The sequence below is a fragment of the Kogia breviceps genome, chromosome 11 (assembly GCF_026419965.1).
Source record: "Kogia breviceps isolate mKogBre1 chromosome 11, mKogBre1 haplotype 1, whole genome shotgun sequence".
NCBI lineage: Eukaryota > Metazoa > Chordata > Mammalia > Artiodactyla > Physeteridae > Kogia > Kogia breviceps.
Genome location: NC_081320.1, coordinates 40926287 through 40946596, shown reverse-complemented (window position 1 = coordinate 40946596; position 20310 = coordinate 40926287). Strand labels below are relative to the sequence as shown.

At 36.6% G+C, this 20310-nt stretch overlaps 1 protein-coding gene across 6 annotated transcripts in view; it reads left to right on the top strand.

Moving 5' to 3' along the window:
• The window catches only part of ALMS1 (ALMS1 centrosome and basal body associated protein), a 203157-nt gene that overhangs the window by 67070 nt on the left and 115777 nt on the right, over positions 1 to 20310 (top strand). For 5 of the 6 annotated variants that reach the window (XM_067007400.1, XM_067007399.1, XM_067007398.1 and 2 more), the window contains 2 exons: positions 4775 to 8698; positions 9733 to 9866. In XM_067007400.1, the coding sequence (XP_066863501.1) occupies positions 4775 to 8698; positions 9733 to 9866 (4058 nt within the window). The remainder of the gene's footprint in view (positions 1 to 4774; positions 8699 to 9732; positions 9867 to 20310) is intronic. The other variant, XM_067007403.1, reaches the window with a different exon arrangement.

The following is a 20310-nucleotide window of genomic DNA, read 5'->3' as shown; positions in this document are numbered from 1 at the left end:
ATCTATAGATTACTTTAGGTAATACGGACATTTTAACAATGTTAATTCTTCCATTCCATAAATACAGACTGTCTTTCCATTTCTTTGGGTCTTCTTCCATTTGTTTGAACTGTGTCTTATAATTTTCAGTGTATAGCTCTTTCACCTCCTTGGTTAAATTTATTCCTAGGTATTTTATTCTTTTTGATACAGTTGTAAATGGGATTGTTTCCTTAATTTCTTTTTCTGATCATTCATTATTAGTGCATAGAAATGCAGCTGTTTTTTTGTATAGTGATTTTGTATCCTGCAACTTTACTGAAATCATTTTTCGTTGGAGTTTTTAGGATTTTCTATATATAGCATCATGTTATCTGCAAATAGAGACAGTTTTACTTCTTCCTTTCTGACTTGGATGCCTTTTATTTCTATTTCTTGACTAATTGCTCCAACTAGGACTTCCAGTACTATGTTGAGTAAAAGTGATGAGAGTGGGCATCCTTGTCTTGCTCCTGATCTTAAGAGGGAAAGCTTTTAGCTTTTCACCATTGAGTCACTGAGTATGATGTTGGCCGTGGGCTTATTGTATACGGCCTTTTTATGTTGAGGTACATTTCCTTCTGTATCCCTTTTGTTGATAGTTTTTATCATAAGGGGGTAGTGAATCTTGTCAAATGCTTCTGTTTTTTTTTTAAGGAAAATCATTTATTTTTTTACACTAGAAATAATGTACTTTAAGCTGAGGAAGTTCTACATTATAAAATGGTATAGTTTGTTGTAGGAAAAAAATAAGAGTAGTGGATAGGGGTCTTGGTTTTCATATACTTCCCTATTACAGATGAGAAAATCTAAGTTCACAGAGACCAAGCAAAATTCCTAAGGCCATAAAGGAAGTTGATTACAGAATGATTACCAAAAACCAAGGTTTCTGAGTCCAGGTCAGTTACTTACCCAAAATGTCCTTGGATGCATTTGGTCATTTTTTTCCAAAACATTGGTTTGTTTAATGGGGCAAAAATGAATCAGTTGTTAGGCCAAGGGAGCCACTCAAATTTGAGAGATTTATACAATGTTATGAGGTTATAAATTCCAAGTCTATGTAAGGTAAATGAGGAAGCTCTGAAGGCTATAGAAGTAATTCAGACATAGTCACTCAGGAAGATAAGGACTGATGTAGAGATAGAAACAAGTTCTGCTTCCTGACCTATTACCCTTCATAGGAAGCTTTTTTTTTCTTGAATTTATTTATTTATTTTTATACAGCAGGTTCTTATTAGTTATCCATTTTATACATATCAGTGTATACATATCAATCCCAATATATTGCATATATTGAGATGATCATAATTTTTATTCTTCATTTTGTTAACAAAGTGTATCTCATTGATTGACTTGTGGATGTTGAACCATCCTTGCATCCCTAGAGTAATTCCCACTCGATCATGGCATATCACCCCTTTCATGTATTGTTCAATTTGGTTTGCTAATATTTTGTTGAGGATTTTTACATCTAAATTCATCAGGTATACTGGCCTTGTAATTTTCTTTTCATGTAATGTCCTTGTCTGGTTTTGGTATCAGGGTAATGCTGGCTTTGTAAAATGAGTTTGGAAGTGTTCTCTCCTCTTGTATTTTTTAGAAAAGTTTGATAAGGATTGGTTTTAATTCTCTGAATGTTTCATAGAATAAAACAGTGAAATTATCTGGTCCTGGACTTTTGTTTGTTGTGACACTTTTTTTAAAAATATCGCATTGCTTCCTTTTATTTATTTATTTGTTTATTTATTTTTGGCTGTAATGGGTCTTTGTTGCTGCACGCAGGCTTTCTCTAGTTGTAGCAAGTGGGGCTACTCTTCATTGTGTGTGGGCTTCTCAATGTGGTGGCTTCTCTTGTTGTGGAGCACAGGCTCTAGGCATGCAGACTTCAGTAGTTGTGGCACCTGGGCTCAGTAGTTTGTGGCTTGCAGGCTCAGTAGTTGTGTTGCATGGGCTTAGTTGCTGTGTGGCATGTGGGATCCTCCTGGACCAGGGCTTGAACTTGTGTTCCCTGCATTGCCAGGTGGATTCTTTTTTTTTTTTTTTTTTTTTTTTTTTTGTGGTACACAGACCTCTCCCTGTTGTGGCCTCTCCCGTTGCGGAGCACAGGCTCTGGATGCACAGGCTCAGTGGCCATGGCTCATGGGCCCAGCCGCTCCACAGCATGTGGGATCTTCCCGGACCGGGGCACAAACCCGTGTCCCCTGCATCAGCAGGCGGATTCTCAACCACTGTGCCACCAGGGAAACCCTGCCAGGTGGATTCTTAACCACTGTGCCACCAGAGAAGTCCCTTTTGAGACACTTTGAGTGCTGATTCAATCTCCTTACTTGGCTGTTCAGATTTCCTATTTCTTCATGATTGAGACTTGGTAGATTGCACTTTTCTAGGAATTTATGCATTTCTTCTAGGTTGTCAAATTTGTTGGCCTAAAATTGTTCATAGCAGTCTCTTACCCTTGTTATTTCTGTGCTGTTATTTGGAAGTCTCCTTTTTCATTTCTCAGTTTATTTATTTGAGTCCTTTTTCTTCCTCTGTCTCGCTAAAGGAGTGTTAGTTTATCTTTTTTTAAAGAACCAGCTCTTAGTTTCATTGATCTTTTACATTGTCTTTTTAGTCTCTATTTCATTTATTTCAAGTTTGATCTTTGTTATTTCCTCCCTTACTAACTTGGGGCTTTGTTCTTCTCTTTCTAGTTCTTTGAGGTGTAAAGTTAGGTTGTTTATTTTACATTTTTGTTGTTTCTTGATATGGGCATTTATCACTATAAACTTCCCTCTTTGAACTTTTTGCTGTATCTCATACGTTTTAGTACGTTGTATTTCCATTTTCATTTGTCTCCAGGTATTTTTTATTTGCTTTTTGATTTCTTTGACCTGTTGGTTGTTCAGTTTGTCGGTCTTTGTTGATTTATTAATTTTCTGAGCTGTTTTATTTCTCACAAAAATTTCTATATCCCATTTTCCTTCTCAAGTTACTACTCAGGTTATATTGTTCCTTGTCGTTTAGTGTTTTTGAAGAGTTAGTACTTGGTACTTTACTTCTTTACAATCATTATTCAAGCTGTTTCATCATACATTCAGCTACTATTTTGAAGTTCATTAGTGCATTTAGAACAGCAGTTAGTTGTAGTGAAAAGAGTTCAAAATTTGGAGTTAGGATTAAAAGGTTAAAGTGCCTGTTTTTGTCATTTACTCAACATACAACTCTAGAAAAATTATATATTTTTGCTACTCAAAATGTAGTCTGAGGATCAGTAGTATTGGGCATTATCAGGGAGCTTGTTAGAAATGCAGAATTTCAGATCCCACCCCAGACCTACTCACCTACTCACTCAGTCAGAACCTGCAAGTTAACAATATCTCCACAAAGAGAAGCACTGTTATATCATCATCTTTGAAACTTAATGTAAAGTAGAGATAATACTTGCTGTATATATTAATCATCTTATCACTATCTGACATAGTGTATGTTTTAGTAATTTGTTTATTGTCTGCTTCCTCCTATTAGAATGTAAGCTCTGTGAGGGAGAATTAGAATGTAAGTTTTGTCTGTTTGTTTATTGCTCTGTTTTCTATATCTAGAACAGTGACTAGCACATAGTAAACATTCATTTTTTTGAATCAGCAAATGAATGTCAAATCTTGTAATTTTGATTGCAATCATTTACTTTTCACTGCTAATTAGAGCTACTTTCATTTAGTATTAGATAGTACAAATATAGAACATTTCCATTGTTGCAGAAAGTTCTTTTAGATAGTACTGCTTATGATGCTTTTGCATTCCCTTCTACCCAGATTCAAGAGAATCTGTATTTCTGCAGTACAGTTCTGATCAAATCTGTCAACAACTCCCCATGCCATGTAGAATTAATTTCAAACTCCTTAGTGTAACCTTTAGAGTCTTTACAGTTTCATTTAATTAAAAATACGTATTTTATTCAGGGTGTGTTTATTAGGAGAGTCAGTTAAATTCACTGCATGCATAGCATCCATCTGGGCTATATTGCTTTGCCCTCATATGACTTAGGGGAAAGGGGATTTCATGAAAATAAGCTGATGATCCTTTGCTATGCCTTGGAGTTAAGTACTTTGTCTCTGAGTGAGGAGTCTTACGTCTTCTGACAACATACATGACACAATAACAGGCTAACTTATTAGCTTAGGGGGAAATCAAATCCCATAGTAGATAGGATTTTTCCATCACATTGAAAATTCTTTAAAATCTAAATTTTAAAATCCACATAATATTCCATAAAATATATATACTGCTATTTAAAAAAATTACTCTCGTTGAATATTTAATTATTTCCACATTAGTCTGCTCTTATAAATCACTTTGTAATTAATATCTTTATATATAAATCTTTATTTCTTCTGATTAGTATTCCTTTTTTTTTTTTTTTTTTTTTTTTTGCGGTACGCGGACCTCTCACTGCTGTGGCCTCTCCCGTTGCGGAGCACAGGCTCTGGACGCGCAGGCTCAGCGGCCATGGCTCACGGGCCCAGCTGCTCCGTGGCATGTGGGATCCTCCCGGACCGGGGCATGAACCCACGTCCCCTGCATCAGCAGGCGGACTCTCAACCACTGTGCCACCAGGGAAGCTCTCTGATGAGTATTTCTTTAGGAATCCTTTCTGGAAGCATAAAGGCCAAAGGAAGGAAAGCTTGCTTTATTTCTTTTAGTGCATTAAAGGAATCTTTTTAATTCAAAATATATATATAATATCAACAATATTAACAAATCTCTTTTTCTTTAGGGGATACGTCCAAAGGAGACATAGCTGAAATTCCTCAATCCACCTTGAAACCAGGCATCACTACCACTCCTGAAGTTTCAGACACTGTATCTCATTTATCCTTGTCCCCTGAGGACTTTCCTCAGTTGGCTGGAAGGTCTCCTCAAGTGAAGAATATTGGTCAACATACTGATACTCTCAACCAACAGACATTAGCAGACAGTCTTCTAACTGAAGAGGCTCTAAAAGTTTCAGCTCTTCTTGGGCTAGCTGACCAGAAGACTGGGATAGCAACAGTGCCCTCTAGTTCCTACTCACAAAGAGGGAAGCCAGATATTTTCTACCCACAGGGCTTGCCAGACGGTCATCTAACTGAAGAGGCTCTAAAAGTAGCAGCTGTTCCTGGACTTGGTGACCAGAAGACAAGTATATCTACAGTCCCTCCAAGTTCCTACTCACTTGGAGAGAAGCACAGTATTTTCTACCCACAGGCATTGCCAGACGGTCATCAAACTGAAGAGGGTCTGAATGTTTCAGTTCTTCTTGGACTAGCTGATCTAAAGACTGGAAAACCAACAGTACCAGCTAGTTCCTACTCAGTTGGAGAGGAGCCTGGTATTTTCTACCAGCAGGCCTTGCCAGGCAGTCATCTACCAGAAGAGGCTCTGAAAGTTTCACCTTCTCTTAGACCAGTTGATGAAAAGACTGGGTTGCCTACTGCATCCTCTACGTCTTATTCACATGGAGAGAAGCCTCGTATTTTCTATCAACAGACATTGCCAGAAAGTCATCTAACTGAACAGGCTCTGAAAGTTTCAGCTGCTTCTGGACCCCCTGAACAGAAGACTGGGATTCCTATAGTAACTTCTTCTTCTTACTCACATAGAGAGAAGCCCAGTATTTTCTACCAACAGGATTTGCCAGATAGTCATCTAACTAAAAAGGCTCAGAAGGTTCCAGCTCTTCCAGAACTAGCTCACCAGAAGAGTGGGAAACCAATAGCACCCCCTGCTTTCTACTCACACAGAGGGAAGACCAGTGTTATCTATCAGCAGGAGTTGCCAGACAGTCATCTAAGTGATCAGACTCAGAACATTTTAGCTATTCCTGGACCAGTTGACCAGAACACTGGGATACAGACAGTACCCTCTAGTTCCTACTCGCAGAGGGAGAAGCCCATTTTTTCTTACTGGCAGGAGTTGCCAGACAGTCTTCTAACTGAAGAGGCTATAAAAGCTTCAGCTTTTCCTAGAACAGCTGACCAGAAGAACACTGGGATACCAACAGGGTCGTCTAGGTCCTACTCATTTGGAGAGAAGCCAGGTGTTTTTTTCTACCAGCGGGTGTTACCAGATGGTAATCTAAGTGAAGAGGCTCTGAAAGTTTCACCTGAGCCTAGACCAAGTGACCAGAAGACTGGTATACTCTCAGTACCTGCTAGTTCCTACTCACTTAGAGAAAAGCCCAGTATTTTCTACCCACAAGCCTTGCCCGGCAGTCATCTATCTGAAGAGGCTCTGAAAGATTCAGCTATTTCTGGACTAGCTGATCAGAAGACTGGGACATCAGAACCTTCTGGTTCCTACTCACATAGAGAGAAATCCAGTGTTTTATACCAACAGGAGTTGCCAGGTAATCATCTAACTGGAGAGGCTCGGAAAGTTTCAGGTGTTACTGGAACAGGTAACCAGAAGACTGAGATACCTATAGTAACCTCTGCTTCCTACTTACATAAAGAGAAGCCCATTATTTTCTACCAGCAGGCCTTACCAGATAGATATCTTACTGAAGAGGCTCTGAATGTTTCAACTGCTCCCCAACCAGCTGACCAGAAAACTGGGATACCTGCAGTACCGTCTAGTTCCTATTCATATAGAGAGAAGCCCATCATTTCTTACCAGCAAGAGTTGCCAGATCTTGCTCAAGTGGCTTTAAAAGTTTTAGAGGTTCCTGGACCAGCTGACCAGAAGATTGGGATACCAGCAATAATCTCTACTTCTTCCTCATATGGAGAGAAGCCCATCATTTCTTACCAGCAAGAGTTGCCAGATCCTAATGAAGATGCTTTAAAACGTTTAGAGCTTCCTGGACAAGCAGACCAGACCACTGGTATGCGAATTGTGCCCCCTACTTCCTTTTCACATAGAGAGAGCCCCATCTTTTCTTACCAGAAGGAATTGCCAGATATTACTGAAGAAACTTTGAAAGTTTCAGCTGTTCCTGGACCAGGTGACCAGAAGATTGGGATACAAACAGTCCCCTCTAGTTCCTACTCATATAGAGAGAAGGCCGATGTTTTTTACCAGCAGGAGTTGCCAGATCTTACTGAAGAAACTTTAAAAGTTTTTGCTCTTCCTGGACCAGCTGAGCAGAATGCTGGGATACCAACAGGGCCTTCTAGTTCTTACTCACATAAAGAGAAACTCAAGATTTTACCAGATGACCAGAAGGCTGAGTTACTGTCAGCTCCCCTTCGTTCCTGCTCACATAGAGAAAAGCCTAAGACTTCAACTGTGGTTGGACCAGATGACCAGAAGACTCCATTACTGACAGACTTTCCTAATTCTTATTCTCAGAGAGTAAAGCCCAGTATTTTCTTTCAACAGCAGTTGCCAGATAGACATCAAAGTGGAGATATTCTGAAGACTTCACCTGTTCCTGAACCAACTGATGTGAATTCTTGGATACAAATACCTCTTTCTAGTTCCTGTTCACACAGAGAGAAATCTAATATTTTCTACCCAGAGGAATTGCCAGACAAACATCTCACTGAAGATTCACTGAAGGTTTCAACAGTTCCTGGACCAGCTGACCAAAAAACTGTGTTACCAGCAGTTCCTCCTAGTTCCTTTTCACATAGAGAGAAACCAGTTCTTTTCTACCAACAGGATTTGCCAGAAAGACATCTAACTGAAAATAACCTGAAGTTCTCAAGTAGTCTTGGGCAAGCTGGTCAGATTACTGGGTTATCAACAGTTCCCTGTAGTACTTATTCACATAGTGAGAAGCACAGACTTACTTCAGACCGTGTCCAAAGACTGATAGATAATTTGGATTCTTCTAACGCCAGTGTTATCTCAAACAATATGCCTTTAAATTCTCAGGCTGATGGTAGAGTTGTAATAAATAAGCCAGAATCTTCAGGTTTTGAAGATGTTCGCCCTAAGGAAATCCAGGATATGGAAAACAGTTCCAAAACTCTTAAAGAGAGTCAGACACTTTTAATGGAAGCAGAAAATATAGCACTGAGACGATGCAATTTTCCTGTTCCCCTTGTCCCTTTCAGAGATGTTAGTGATATTTCATTTATACAATCTAAGAAGGTGGTTTGCTTCAAAGAACCCCCCACAACTGATGCATCTAATGGCGATTTGTCTCAGAGACAGCCATTCACAGAAGAAAGCCCAAGCAACAAATGCATACAGAAGGATATTAGCACACAGACGAATCTGAAATGCCAGAGAGGCATTGAAAATTGGGAGTTTATTAGTTCAACTACAGTTAGAAGTCCTTTACAGGAAGCAGAAAGCAAAGCCAGAGTGGCATTAGATGAAACCCTTAGGCAATATAAAGCAGCCAGATCTGTAATGAGATCTGACCCTGAAGGGTATAGTAGAACCATTGAGAATAATATTGTTTTTCCTATGATGACTGTCATTAAAAGTGATTCAAGTAGTGATGCAAGTTCCTGCTCATGGGACAGTAATTCCTTGGAGTCAGTTTCTGATGTGCTTCTAAACTTCTCTCCATATTCTTCACCCAAGACAAGCATGACAGATAGCAGAGAGGAAGAGGGTGTGTTAGAGAGTGATGATGGTGGTGGTAGCAGTGTAGATTCACTGGCTGCACATGTGAAAAACCTTCTGAAATGTGAATCCTCATTGAACCATGCTAAACAAATACTCAGAAATGCAGAGGAGGAGGAATCTCGGGTACGGGCACGAGGTAGGAAAAGATAATTTGTTACAAAGGCAGGTCAAACTCATAAACATTATAGTTTAATTATTTGCTTAAAGTTAAGTGTTTGGAGCTCTAAATTAATTTTCTTGTAGAACTGTTAAATGATTACATTTTCTACCGGCAACCCAGAATAAACTCATTTAACCAATAATGAAGTCACAGTATTAATAGTGCTAGTTTAAGGTCTTAAGGAAAAGTAAGTTCTGATGTCTGAAGAAAAGGGGAGATAAAACTTGGGTTTCCAAATTCCTAAAGCTTGGATGTTTTCCTGATCTTTTCATTGCACTGTCCTTATTTTGGAGGCAGTAAAAAACCTCAATTTGTGCTTCTCTAAGTCACTCTATCATCAAACTACATATACTTTCTATCCACTTTTCTAATAAAATTCTTAAAGCAGATCTTAGATAGATGTCAGAAAAAAGCAAATAAAGGTATTTCACACTAGAACTTGGGTTAGAGTTAAATTCCATTCATCTGTAATTGTAGAATTCCATTAAAAAGAAAGAAAAAAAGTCTTTAAGACATCTTGGTGAATAAATATGTTTTGCCAGGCAGCTTATAAGCAGTTCAGGCCTACTTGGAAATCTTCTCTTGAGATTAACTTCCTACACCATTCCCTCTATCACTTATGCATATTTTGATTCTCCAAAAACTTCAAGTTTTATTTATTATTTAAAAATATTAACTATCATGGAAGTGGCAGTGACTGTAGCAGGAGCTAATTGGGGAGACAAAGGGACTCTTAATTGGAAGGAAGATAAGATTTTAAGTGGCTGAATACCGTATTTAAAGTGGTCTCTTTGGAGAAATATCTGTAGAATTTTTTTTAAAAAATCTGACTTTTCAGTGAAATTATGTCTCAGGAACTTCTAATAGTTTGTCATAAAATTGAGAGTACACACTGTTTAGTAAGCAATGTGGTAGAGCATTAAATTGCATATATTGATCTTCTGTGCTCTTATAGTTGCTGATACTTTTGCATTGTATGATCTTGACTGTTTTTATGCTTTTCTCTCCAGCCAGGAATCTGAAGTTTAATATGGCTCATGAGTGTGGCTACTCCATTTCAGAATTAAATGAAGATGACAGGAGAAAAGTAGAAGAGATCAAAGCAAAGTTGTTTGGTCATGAGAGAACAACTGACTTGCCTAAGGTATAAAAGAAATCTAGAAATTAAGAGAGAAAATGTGACAGAAAGGGTGTGGAATTTGGATCTCTTACCTGGGCATTGATGACTCTGGCTGAGTCACTGATAGTCTTTGGCTAAAGTGTTAGGAGTCTTAAGTCTTCAAAAGTTACGATTTACGGATTAGGTTCTGTAGGTTTTGATTAATTCTAAATTAATCTATTAAAAAGTTTTGTCTTAGAAAAATAAGAATGGATTTGCTTGTTTTATCAATGTATTCTTAACACTTTTATTTTTTCTTGAGGGTGATATCTTGAGATACAGATGCAGTCCAGGTATTTTCAGATGTATTTTCTCTGCTTAAGAACACACAGCTATAATAGCTTATGTATAAATGACTTTCTTTTTAATAGTACTCATTTTCCATCTATAGTGAGCTATTTCATGCATAGAAAATAATATATATGAAGTGTGTATAAATAAAAAGTAGAAATAATTCCTGTTTATTGGCCATCCAGCTTGAGAAATAGAATGTTACCAAATATCACTGAATTACTGTGTGTTCTCTTCCCCAGTTATATCATTCTTACTTCCTATCCTGACATGTATTGGTTTTCTTGCTGCTCAGTATGGTTTTGAACTATATAACAGTTGGAATAAAGATGTTATATATTAAGATGTTATATATTCCTCTGAGAATTGCAATTTTCAGTCTTTGGCTTCTGAGGTTCTTCTAGATAGATATACATAGTTTTAATTTATTCCTTTTTATTGCTGTAAGTATTCCAGTGTATGAATATGTCATAGTTTATCCATTTTCTTGTGCATGGGGCATTTGGTCTGCTATTATGAACAATAATGGGGTATAATGATACCTATCTTACAGGATTTTGCTATGGCTTACATGAGATAATGCCTATAAAATGCTTATTAGGGTGTGTGATATTGCTCAATAATTGGCAGCTGTTATTATTATTTTTTAAATTAATTAATTAATTAATTTATGGCTGTGTTGGGTCCTCGTTTCTGTGCGAGGGCCTTCTCTAGTTGTGGCAAGCGGGGGCCACTCTTCATCGCAGTGCATGGGCCTCTCACTATCGCGGCCTCTCTTGTTGTGGAGCACAGGCTCCAGACGCGCAGGCTCAGTAATTGTGGCTCACGGGCCCAGTTGCTCCGCGGCATGTGGGATCTTCCGAGACCAGGGCTCGAACCGGTGTTCCCTGCATTGGCAGGCAGATTCTCAACCACAGCGCCACCAGGGAAGCCCAGCTGTTATTATTAATTCCATAAAAATTGATATAGCTATCAGATATGTACACTTAATGGCATAATTCATACAGTTTCTCAGAAAATTGTCAGTGATAGAATTATTTGACTTATCAATTTTGGAAGTTTTTTGAAAGTGTAAATTAGGATTATAGATTTTCTGGATTTTAGTTTTGTATATCTGCTTGTGAAAAACAAAATTAACATAATAAAATGGATAAGTAGTTGTTCTAGCACCTTTTTTATTAACATCTTTATTGGAGTATAATTGCTTTACAATGGTGTGTTAGTTTCTGCTTTACTACAAAGTGAGTAAGTTATACATATACATATGTTCCCATATCTCTTCCCTCTTGCATCTCCCTCCCTCCCACCCAACCTATCCCACCCCTCCAGGTGGTCACAAACCACCTAGCTGATCTCCCTGTGCCATGCGGCTGCTTCCCACTAGCTATCCACCCTACGTTTGGTAGTGTATATATGTCCATGCCACTCTCTCACTTCGTCACAGCTTACCCTTCCCCTCCCCATATCCTCAAGTCCATGCTCTAGTAGGTCTGTGTTTTATTCCCATCCTACCCCTAGTCTCTTCATGACATTTTTTTTCGTAGATCCATATATATGTGTTAGCATACGGTATTTGTTTTTCTCCTTCTGACTTACTTCACTCTGTATGACAGATTCCAGGTCTATCCACCTCATTACAAATAACTCAGTTTCATTTCTTTTTATGGCTGAGTAATATTCCATTGTATATATGTGCCACATCTTCTTTATCCATTCATCTGTTGATGGACACTTAGGTTGCTTCCATGTCCTGGCTATCGTAAATAGAGCTGCAATGAACATTTTGGTACATGACTCTTTTTGAATTCTGGTTTTCTCAGGGTATATGCCCAGTCGTGGGATTGCTGGGTCATATGGTAGTTCTATTTGTAGTTTTTTAAGGAACCTCCATACTGTTCTCCATAGTGGCTATATCAATTTACATTCCCACCAACAGGGCAAGAGTGTTCCCTTTTCTCCACACTCTCTCCAGCATTTATTGTTTGTAGATTTTTTGATGATGGCCATTCTGACTGGTGTGAGATGATATCTCATTGTAGTTTTGATTTGCATTTCTCTAATGATTAATGACGTTGAGCATTCTTTCATGTGTTTGTTGGCAATCTGTATATGTTCATTGTAGAAATGTCTATTTAGGTCTTCTGCCCATTTTTGGATTGGGTTGTTTGTTTTTTTGTTATTGAGCTGCAGGAGTTGTTTATAAATTTTGGAGATTAATCCTTTGTCAGTTGCTTCATTTGCAACTATTTTTTCCCATTCTGAGGGTTGTCTTTTCGTCTCATTTATGGTATCCGTTGCTGTGCAAAAGCTTTTAAGCTGCATTAGGTCCCATTTGTTTATTTTTGTTTTTATTTCCATTTCTCTAAGAGATGGGTCAAAAAGGATCTTGCTGTGATTTATGTCATAGAGTGTTCTGCCTATGTTTTCCTCTAAGAGTTTGATAGTGTCTGACCTTACATTTAGGTCTTTAATCCATTTTGAGTTTATTTTTGTGTATGGTGTTAGGGAGTGTTCTAATTTCATACTTTTACATGTACCTGTCCAGTTTTCGCAGCACCACTATTGAAGAGGCTGTCTTTTCTTCACTGTATATTCTTGCCTCCTTTATCAAAGATAAGGTGACCATATGTGTATGGGTTTATCTCTGGGCTTTCTATCCTGTTCCATTGATCTATATTTCTGTTTTTGTGCCAGTACCATACTGTCTTGATGACTGTAGCTTTGTAGTATAGTCTGAAGCCAGGGAGCCTGATTCCTCCAGCTCCATTTTTCTTTCTCAAGATTGCTTAGGCTATTCGGGGTCTTTTGTGTTTCCATACAAATTGTGAAATTTTTGTTCTAGTTCTGTAAAAAATGCCATGGGTAGTTTGATAGGGATTGCATTGAATCTATAGATTGCTTTGGGTAATAGAGTCATTTTCACAATGTTGATTCTTCCAATCCAAGAACATGGTATATCTCTCCATCTATATCCTTTTCCATCCCCTCACTTTCAGACTGTATGTGTCTCTAGGTCTGAAGTGGGTCTCTTGTAGACAGCATATATATGGGTCTTGTTTTTGTATACATTCAGCCAGTCTGTGTCTTTTGGTTGGAGCATTTAATCTGTTTACATTTAAGGTAATTATCAATATGTATGTTCCTATTACCATTTACTTAATTGTTTTGAGTTTGTTCTTGTAGGTCTTTTCCTTGTCTTGTGTTTCTTGCCTAGAGAAGTTCCTTTAGCATTTGTTGTAAAGCTGGTTTGGTGGTGCTGAACTCTCTCAGCTTTTGCTTGTCTGTAAAGGTTTTAATTTCTCCATCAAATCTGAATGAGCTCCTTGCTGGGTAGAGTAATCTTGGTTGTAGGTTTTTCTCCTTCGTCACTTTAAATATGTCCTGCCACTCCCTTATGGCTTGCAGAGTTTCTGCTGAAAGATCAGCTGTTAACCTTATGGGGATTCCCTTGTGTGTTATTTGTTGTTTTTCCCTTTCTGTTTTTAATATGTTTTCTTTGTATTTAATTTTTGATAGTTTGATTAATATGTGACTTGGCATGTTTCTCCTTGGATTTATCCTGTATGGGACTCTCTGTGCTTACTGGACTTGATTGACTATTTCCTTTCCCATATTAGGGAAGTTTTCAACTATAATCTCTTCAAATATTTTTTCCGTCCCTTTCTTTTTCTCTTCTTCTTCTGGGACCCCTATAATTCGAATGTTGGTGTGTTTAATGTTGTCCCAGAGGTCTCTGAGACTGTCCTCAGTTCTTTTCATTTTTTTTCTTTCTTCTGCTCTGCATTAGTTATTCCCACTGTTTTATCTTCCAGGTCACTTATACGTTCTTCTGCCTCAGTTATTCTGCTATTGATCCCATCCAGAGTGTTTTTAATTTCATTTAGTTTGTTGTTCATCATTGCTTGCTTCCTCTTTAGTTCTTCTAGGTCCTTGTTAAATGTTTCTTGCATTTTGTCTATTTTATTTCCAAGATTTTGGATATCTTTACTATCATTATTTTGAATTCTTTTTCAGGTAGACTGCCTGTTTCCTCTTCATTTGTTAGTTCTGGTGGTTTTTTTGCCTTGCTCCTTCATCTGCTGTGTGTTTTTCTGTCTTTTCATTTTGCTTATCTTACTGTGTTTTGGGTCTCCTTTTTGCAGGCTGCAGGTTCATACTTTACCATTTTCTACATTGTCTTATAGTTGGAATCATACGTTTTGTAGCCTGTTCAGATTGACTCTCTCGATTAGTAATATGCATAAAATTCTTCCATGTTTTGTTATGGCTTGATAACTCATTTCTTTTTAGAAATGAATAATATTCCATTGTCTGGATGTACCAGTTTATCCATTCATCTACCTAATAGAATTTATCTCTACATCTACTGAAGGACATCTTGATTCCTTCTAGGTTTTTACAATTATTAATAAATCTTCTGTGAACATCAGATGCAGGTTTTTGTGTGGACATAAGTTTTCAGCTCTGTTGGGTAAATGTCAAGGAGCACAACTGCTAGATCGTATGGTACGAGTATGCTTAGTTTCATAAGAAACTGCCAAACCATTGTATAAAGTGACTGTTTCATTTCACATTCCTACCAACAGTGAATCAGTTTCTTTGGCTCCACATACTCACCAGCGTTTGTTATTTTCAGTTTTCTCAATTTTGGCTATTCTAATAGGTGTGTAAGTAGTGTCTTGTTGTTTTAGTTTTCACTTCCCTGGTGACGTGATATGGGGCATCTTTTCATATACTTATTTTCCATTTGTATATCTTTTTTACTGAGGTATCTGTTAATGTCTTTGGCCCAGTTTTATATTGGGTTATTTTGTTATTGTTGACTTTTAAGAGTTCTTTGTATATTTTGGATAATAGTTTTTTATCAGATGTGTCTTTTGCAAATATCTTTCTCCCAGTCTCATTCTCTTGACATTGTTTTTCACAGAACAGAAGTTTTTAATTTTAGTGTGTCCAGCTTATCAGTTATTTCTTTCAAGGATTGTATCTCTGATGTTGTATCTTGAAATTCATTACCATATCCGAGGTCATATAGGTTTTCTCCTATGTTGTTTTCTAGGAGTTTTGCATTTTACATTTAGGTCTGCGATCCATTTTGATTTAATTTCTGTGAAGGGTTCAAAGTCTGTTTCTAGATTCATTTTTTCTACATAGATGCCCAGTTATTCCAGCACCATTTGTTGAAAATGCTACTTTTACTGTTATATTGCCTTTGTGCCTTGTCAAAGACCAGTTGACTATATTTACATGGGTCTGTTTCTGGGCTCTGTTCTGTTACAGTGATCTATTTGTCTTTTTCACCAGCACGACACTGTGTTGATTACTGTAGCTTTATAGTAAGTCTCAAATTCAGAAAGTGTCAGTTTTCCTACTTGGTTGTTCTCCTTCATTATTGCGTTGGCTCTTCTAGATCTTTTGCCTCTCCATATAAACTTTGGAATCAGTCTTTCAATAGCCACAAAATAACTTATTGGCATTATGATTAGACTTGCACTGAATTTATACATCAGTTTAGGGGAACTGAGGATCCTGAAAATATTGAGTCTTCCTGTCGATAAACATGGACTCTCTCTCTGTTTATTAATTCTTCTTTAATTTCTTTCATCAAGAATTTATAATTTTCCTCATATTCTTGTATATATTTTGTTAGTTTATATGTAAACATTTCATTTTTATAGGATGCTAATATAAATGGTATTGTGGTTTTAATTTCAAATTTCACTTGTTCATAAATGATACATAGGTGAGTGTTGACTTGTATATTAACCTTGTATTTGGCAACTTAGTGTAATTGCTTATTAGTTCCAGGAGTTTTTTTGTTGAGTCTTTCAGATTTTCTACAGATCATCATGTAATCTGCAAACACAGTTTTATTACTTCCTTCTTGAGCTGTATACTTTTTATTTCCTTTACTTGTCTTAAAGCATTAGCTAGGAATTCCAGTTTGATGTTGAAAAAGAGCGGTGAGATGGGCATCCTTAATGAGTTTCTGATCCTTGTGGGAAAGATAGTTTCTCACCATGAAATATGGTGAGGAAGTTTTCCCCTATTCCTGGTTTACTGATAGTTTTCTCATGAATGGGTGTTGGATTTTTTCAAATACGCTTTTTGCATCTATTGATATAATTGTGTGATTTTTCTTTTTTAGGCTTTTGATGTGATGGATTACATTAATTGAGTTTTGCATAATGAACCAGTCTTGCATACCTGCGATAAATCCCACTTGGTCACTGCATATAAATATACTTTGTTGGATTTGATTTGTTAATACTTTATTGAGGATTTTTGCAACTATATTCATGAGAAGAGATATTGGTCTGTAATGTTTTCTTGGTTTTTTGGGTTTTTTCCCCCTTGAAGTGTCCTTGTCTGGTTGTTTTATTAGGGTAATGCTGGCTTCATAGAATGAATTAGGAAGAAGTATTTCTTCTGTTTCTATCTCTGAAAGAGATTGGAGGGAATTGGTATAATTTCTTCCTTAAATGTCTGGTAGAATTCACCTGTGAAGCCACTTGGGCCTTGTGCTTTCTTTTTTTAAAAGGTTATTAAGTTACTGATTCAATTTCTTAAATAAATTGGTGCCTATTCAGTATGTGTTTTTCTTCTTATGTGAGTTTTGGCACATTGTGTCTTTTAAGGAATTGGTCCATTCCATCTAGGTTGCCAAATTTGTGGGCATATGGTTTGTTCCTAATATTCCTTTGTTTCCCTTTTAATGTCCATAGGATCTGTAGTGATGTCCCACTTGCATTTTAGATATTAGTAATTTGTGCCTGCTCTTTCCTTTTCTTAGTTTGCTTGGCTTATTGATATGTATTTATTTATTTATTTGTTTTGCTTACTTTGGACTTAATTTGCTCTTCTGTTTGTAGTTTCCTAAGGTAGAAATTTAGACTATGAATTTTAGATCTTTCTTTTCTAATGTATGCATTCAGTGCTGTAAATTTTCTATGCACTGCTTTCACTGCATTCCACAAATTTTCACAAGTTGTCTTTTCATTTTCATTTAGATTAATATATTTCTTTGATTTATATATTTTTAGAAGTATGTTGTTTAATCTCCACATATTTGGGGGTTTTCCAACTGTTTTTGTGTCATTTCTAGTTTAACTTTATTCTGGTCTAAGAGCAGACATTGTATGGTTACTACTTTTTAAAATTTGTTAAGGTGTGTTTTATGGCCCAGAACATGGCATATTGTGGTTAATGTTCCATGTGAGCTTGAGAAGGATGTGTAGTCTGCTGTTTTTGAGTGAAGTAATTTATAGATGTGCATTTATATCCAGTTTATTGATGTTTTTGAGGTGAAGTATGTTCTTACTGAGGGATTTGTTCATTTCTGATGGAGAGGTGTTAAAGTCTCCAACTATTAACCGTGGATTCATCTTTTTCTCTTTGCAGTCCTATCATTTTTTGTCTCATGTAGTTTGACAGTCTTGTTAGCTGCGTATACATTGTTTCATCTTCTTGGAGAATTGACCCCTTTATCATTATGTTATGCCCTTCTTTATTCTTGATAACTTTCCTTCCTTTGATGTCTGTTCTGTCTGAAATTAATATAGCACTTCTACTTTCTTTTGACTAGTATTTGCATGATATATTTTTTTCCATTCATTTACTTTTCATCTACATGTGTTTTTACATTTAAAGTGGCTTTCTTGTAGATAACATATAGTTGGGTCTTGTTTTTTGATCCACTCTGGCAATTTCTGTCTTTTAATTATTATACTTAGACCACTGGCTTTCAAAGTGATTATTAATATAGTTGGATTGATATCTATCATATTTATTACTATTTTCTATCGTTCCCCTTGTTCTTTGTTCATATTTTTGTCTTCCACTCTTTTCTGCTGTTTGTGTTTTATTTTGTGTGTATATTTAAAATGGAGGATTTATTTATTTAAAAATTTATTTTATTGAAGTATAGTTGATTTACAATGTTGTGTTAATTTCTCCTGTACAGCAAAGTGATTCAGTAATACTGCCTTTTATGGTTTTGTATGTATTTATTAACTTTTTGTTTTATACTGGAGTATAGTTGATTAACAATGTTGTATTAGTTTCAGGTGTACAGCAAAGTGATTCAGTTATACATACACATGTATCTGTTTTTCAAATTCTTTCACCATTTAGGTTGTTACATAATATTGAGCAGAGTTCCCTGCTGTTATTTTAAATATAGCAGTGTGTACCTGTCAATCCCAAACTGCCTAACTATACCCCACCCCCGACCCTTCCCCTCTGGTAACCATAAGTTTGTTCTCTAAGTCTGTGAGTCTGTTTCTGTTTTGTAAATTACTTCATTTGTGTGTGTGTGTTTGCGTGTGTGTGTATTTGTTTTTACATTCCACATATAAGTGATATCATACAATATTTGTCTTTCTCTGTCTGACTGCACTCAGTATGACAATGTCTAGTTCCATCCATGTTGCTGCAAATGGCATTATTTCATTCTTTTTATGGCTGAGTAATATTCCCTTGTATATGTGTACCACATCTTCTTTATCCATTCATTTGTCAATGGACATTTAGGTTGCTTTCATGTCTTGGCTATTGTGAATGGTGCTGCAATGAGCATTGGGATGCGTGTATCCTTTCGGATCATGCTTTTCTCTGAATATATGCCCAGGAGTGGGATTGCAGGATCGTACAATAGCTCTACTTTAAACTCTTTAAGGAACCTCCATACTGTTCTCCACAGTAGCTGTACCAATTTACATTTCCACCAACAGTGAAGGAGGGTTCCCTTCTTTCCACACCCTCTCCAGCATTTATTGTTTGTGGATTTTTTTGATGATAGCCACTCTGACTGGTGTGAGGTGATATCATTGCATCAGTGGTTTTGATTTGCATTTCTCTAATAATTACCGATGTTGACCAAATTTTCATGTGCGTCTTGGTCATCTGTATGTATTCTTTGGAGAAATGTCTATTAGGTCTTCTGCCCATTTTTTGATTGGATTGTTTCTATGTTATTAAGCCACATGAGCTGTTTGTAAATTTTGGAGACTAATCCCTTGTTGGTTGCATCTTTTGGAAATACTTTCTCCCATTCTGTGGGTTGTGTTTTCGTTTTGTTTGTGGTTTCCTTTGCTGTGCAAAAGCTTTTGAGTTTGATTAGGTCTCATTTGTTTATTTTTGTTTTTATTTCCATTACTCTGGGAGACAGATTGAAAAAGATATTGATGTGATTTATGTCAGAGTATTCTGCCTATGTTTTCCTCTAAGAGTTGTGTATGGTGTTAAAGAATTTTCTAATTTCATTTTTTTTTTACATGTAGCTGTCTAGTTTTCCCAGCACCATTTATTGAAGAGACTGTCTTTCCTCCATTTTATAGTCTTGCCTCCTTTGTCATAGATTAATTGACCATATGTGCATCGGTTTATTTCTGGGCTTTCTATACTGTTTCATTGATCTATATTCCTATTTTTGTGACAGTCCCATACTGTTTTGGTGACTATAGCTTTGTAGTGTAGTCTGAAGTCAGGGTGCCTGATTCCTCTAGCTGCATTTTTCTTTCTCAAGATTGATTTGGCTATTTGGGGTCTTTTGTGTCTCCATACAAATTTTAAGATTTTTCGTTTTAGTTCTGTGAAAGTGGCCATTGGTAATTTGATAGGGTTGCATTGAATCTGTAGACCACCTTGCGTAGTATAGTCATTTTGACAATATTGATTCTTCCAGTCCAAGAATATGGTGTATCTTTCGATCTGTTTGTGTTGTCTTTGATTTCTTTCATCAGTGTCTTATAGTTTTTGGAGTACAGGTCTTTTGTCTCCCTAGGTAGGTTTATTCCTAGGTATTTCATTCTTTTTGATGCAATGGTAAATGGGATTGTTTCTTTAATTTCTTTCTGATCCTTCATTATTAGTGTGTAGAAATGCAACAGATTTCTGTGTATTAATTTTGTAACCTGCAACTTTACCAAATTCATTGATGAGCTCTAGTAGTTTTCTTGTAGTGTCTTTAGGATTTTCTATGTATAGTATCATGTCATCTGCAAACAGTGATGGTTTAACAACTTCTTTTCCAATTGGATTCCTTTTATTTCTTTTTATTCTCTCATTGCTGTAACTAGGACTTCCAAAATGATGTTGAATAAAAGTGGCAAGAGTGGACATCCTTGTCTTTTTCCTG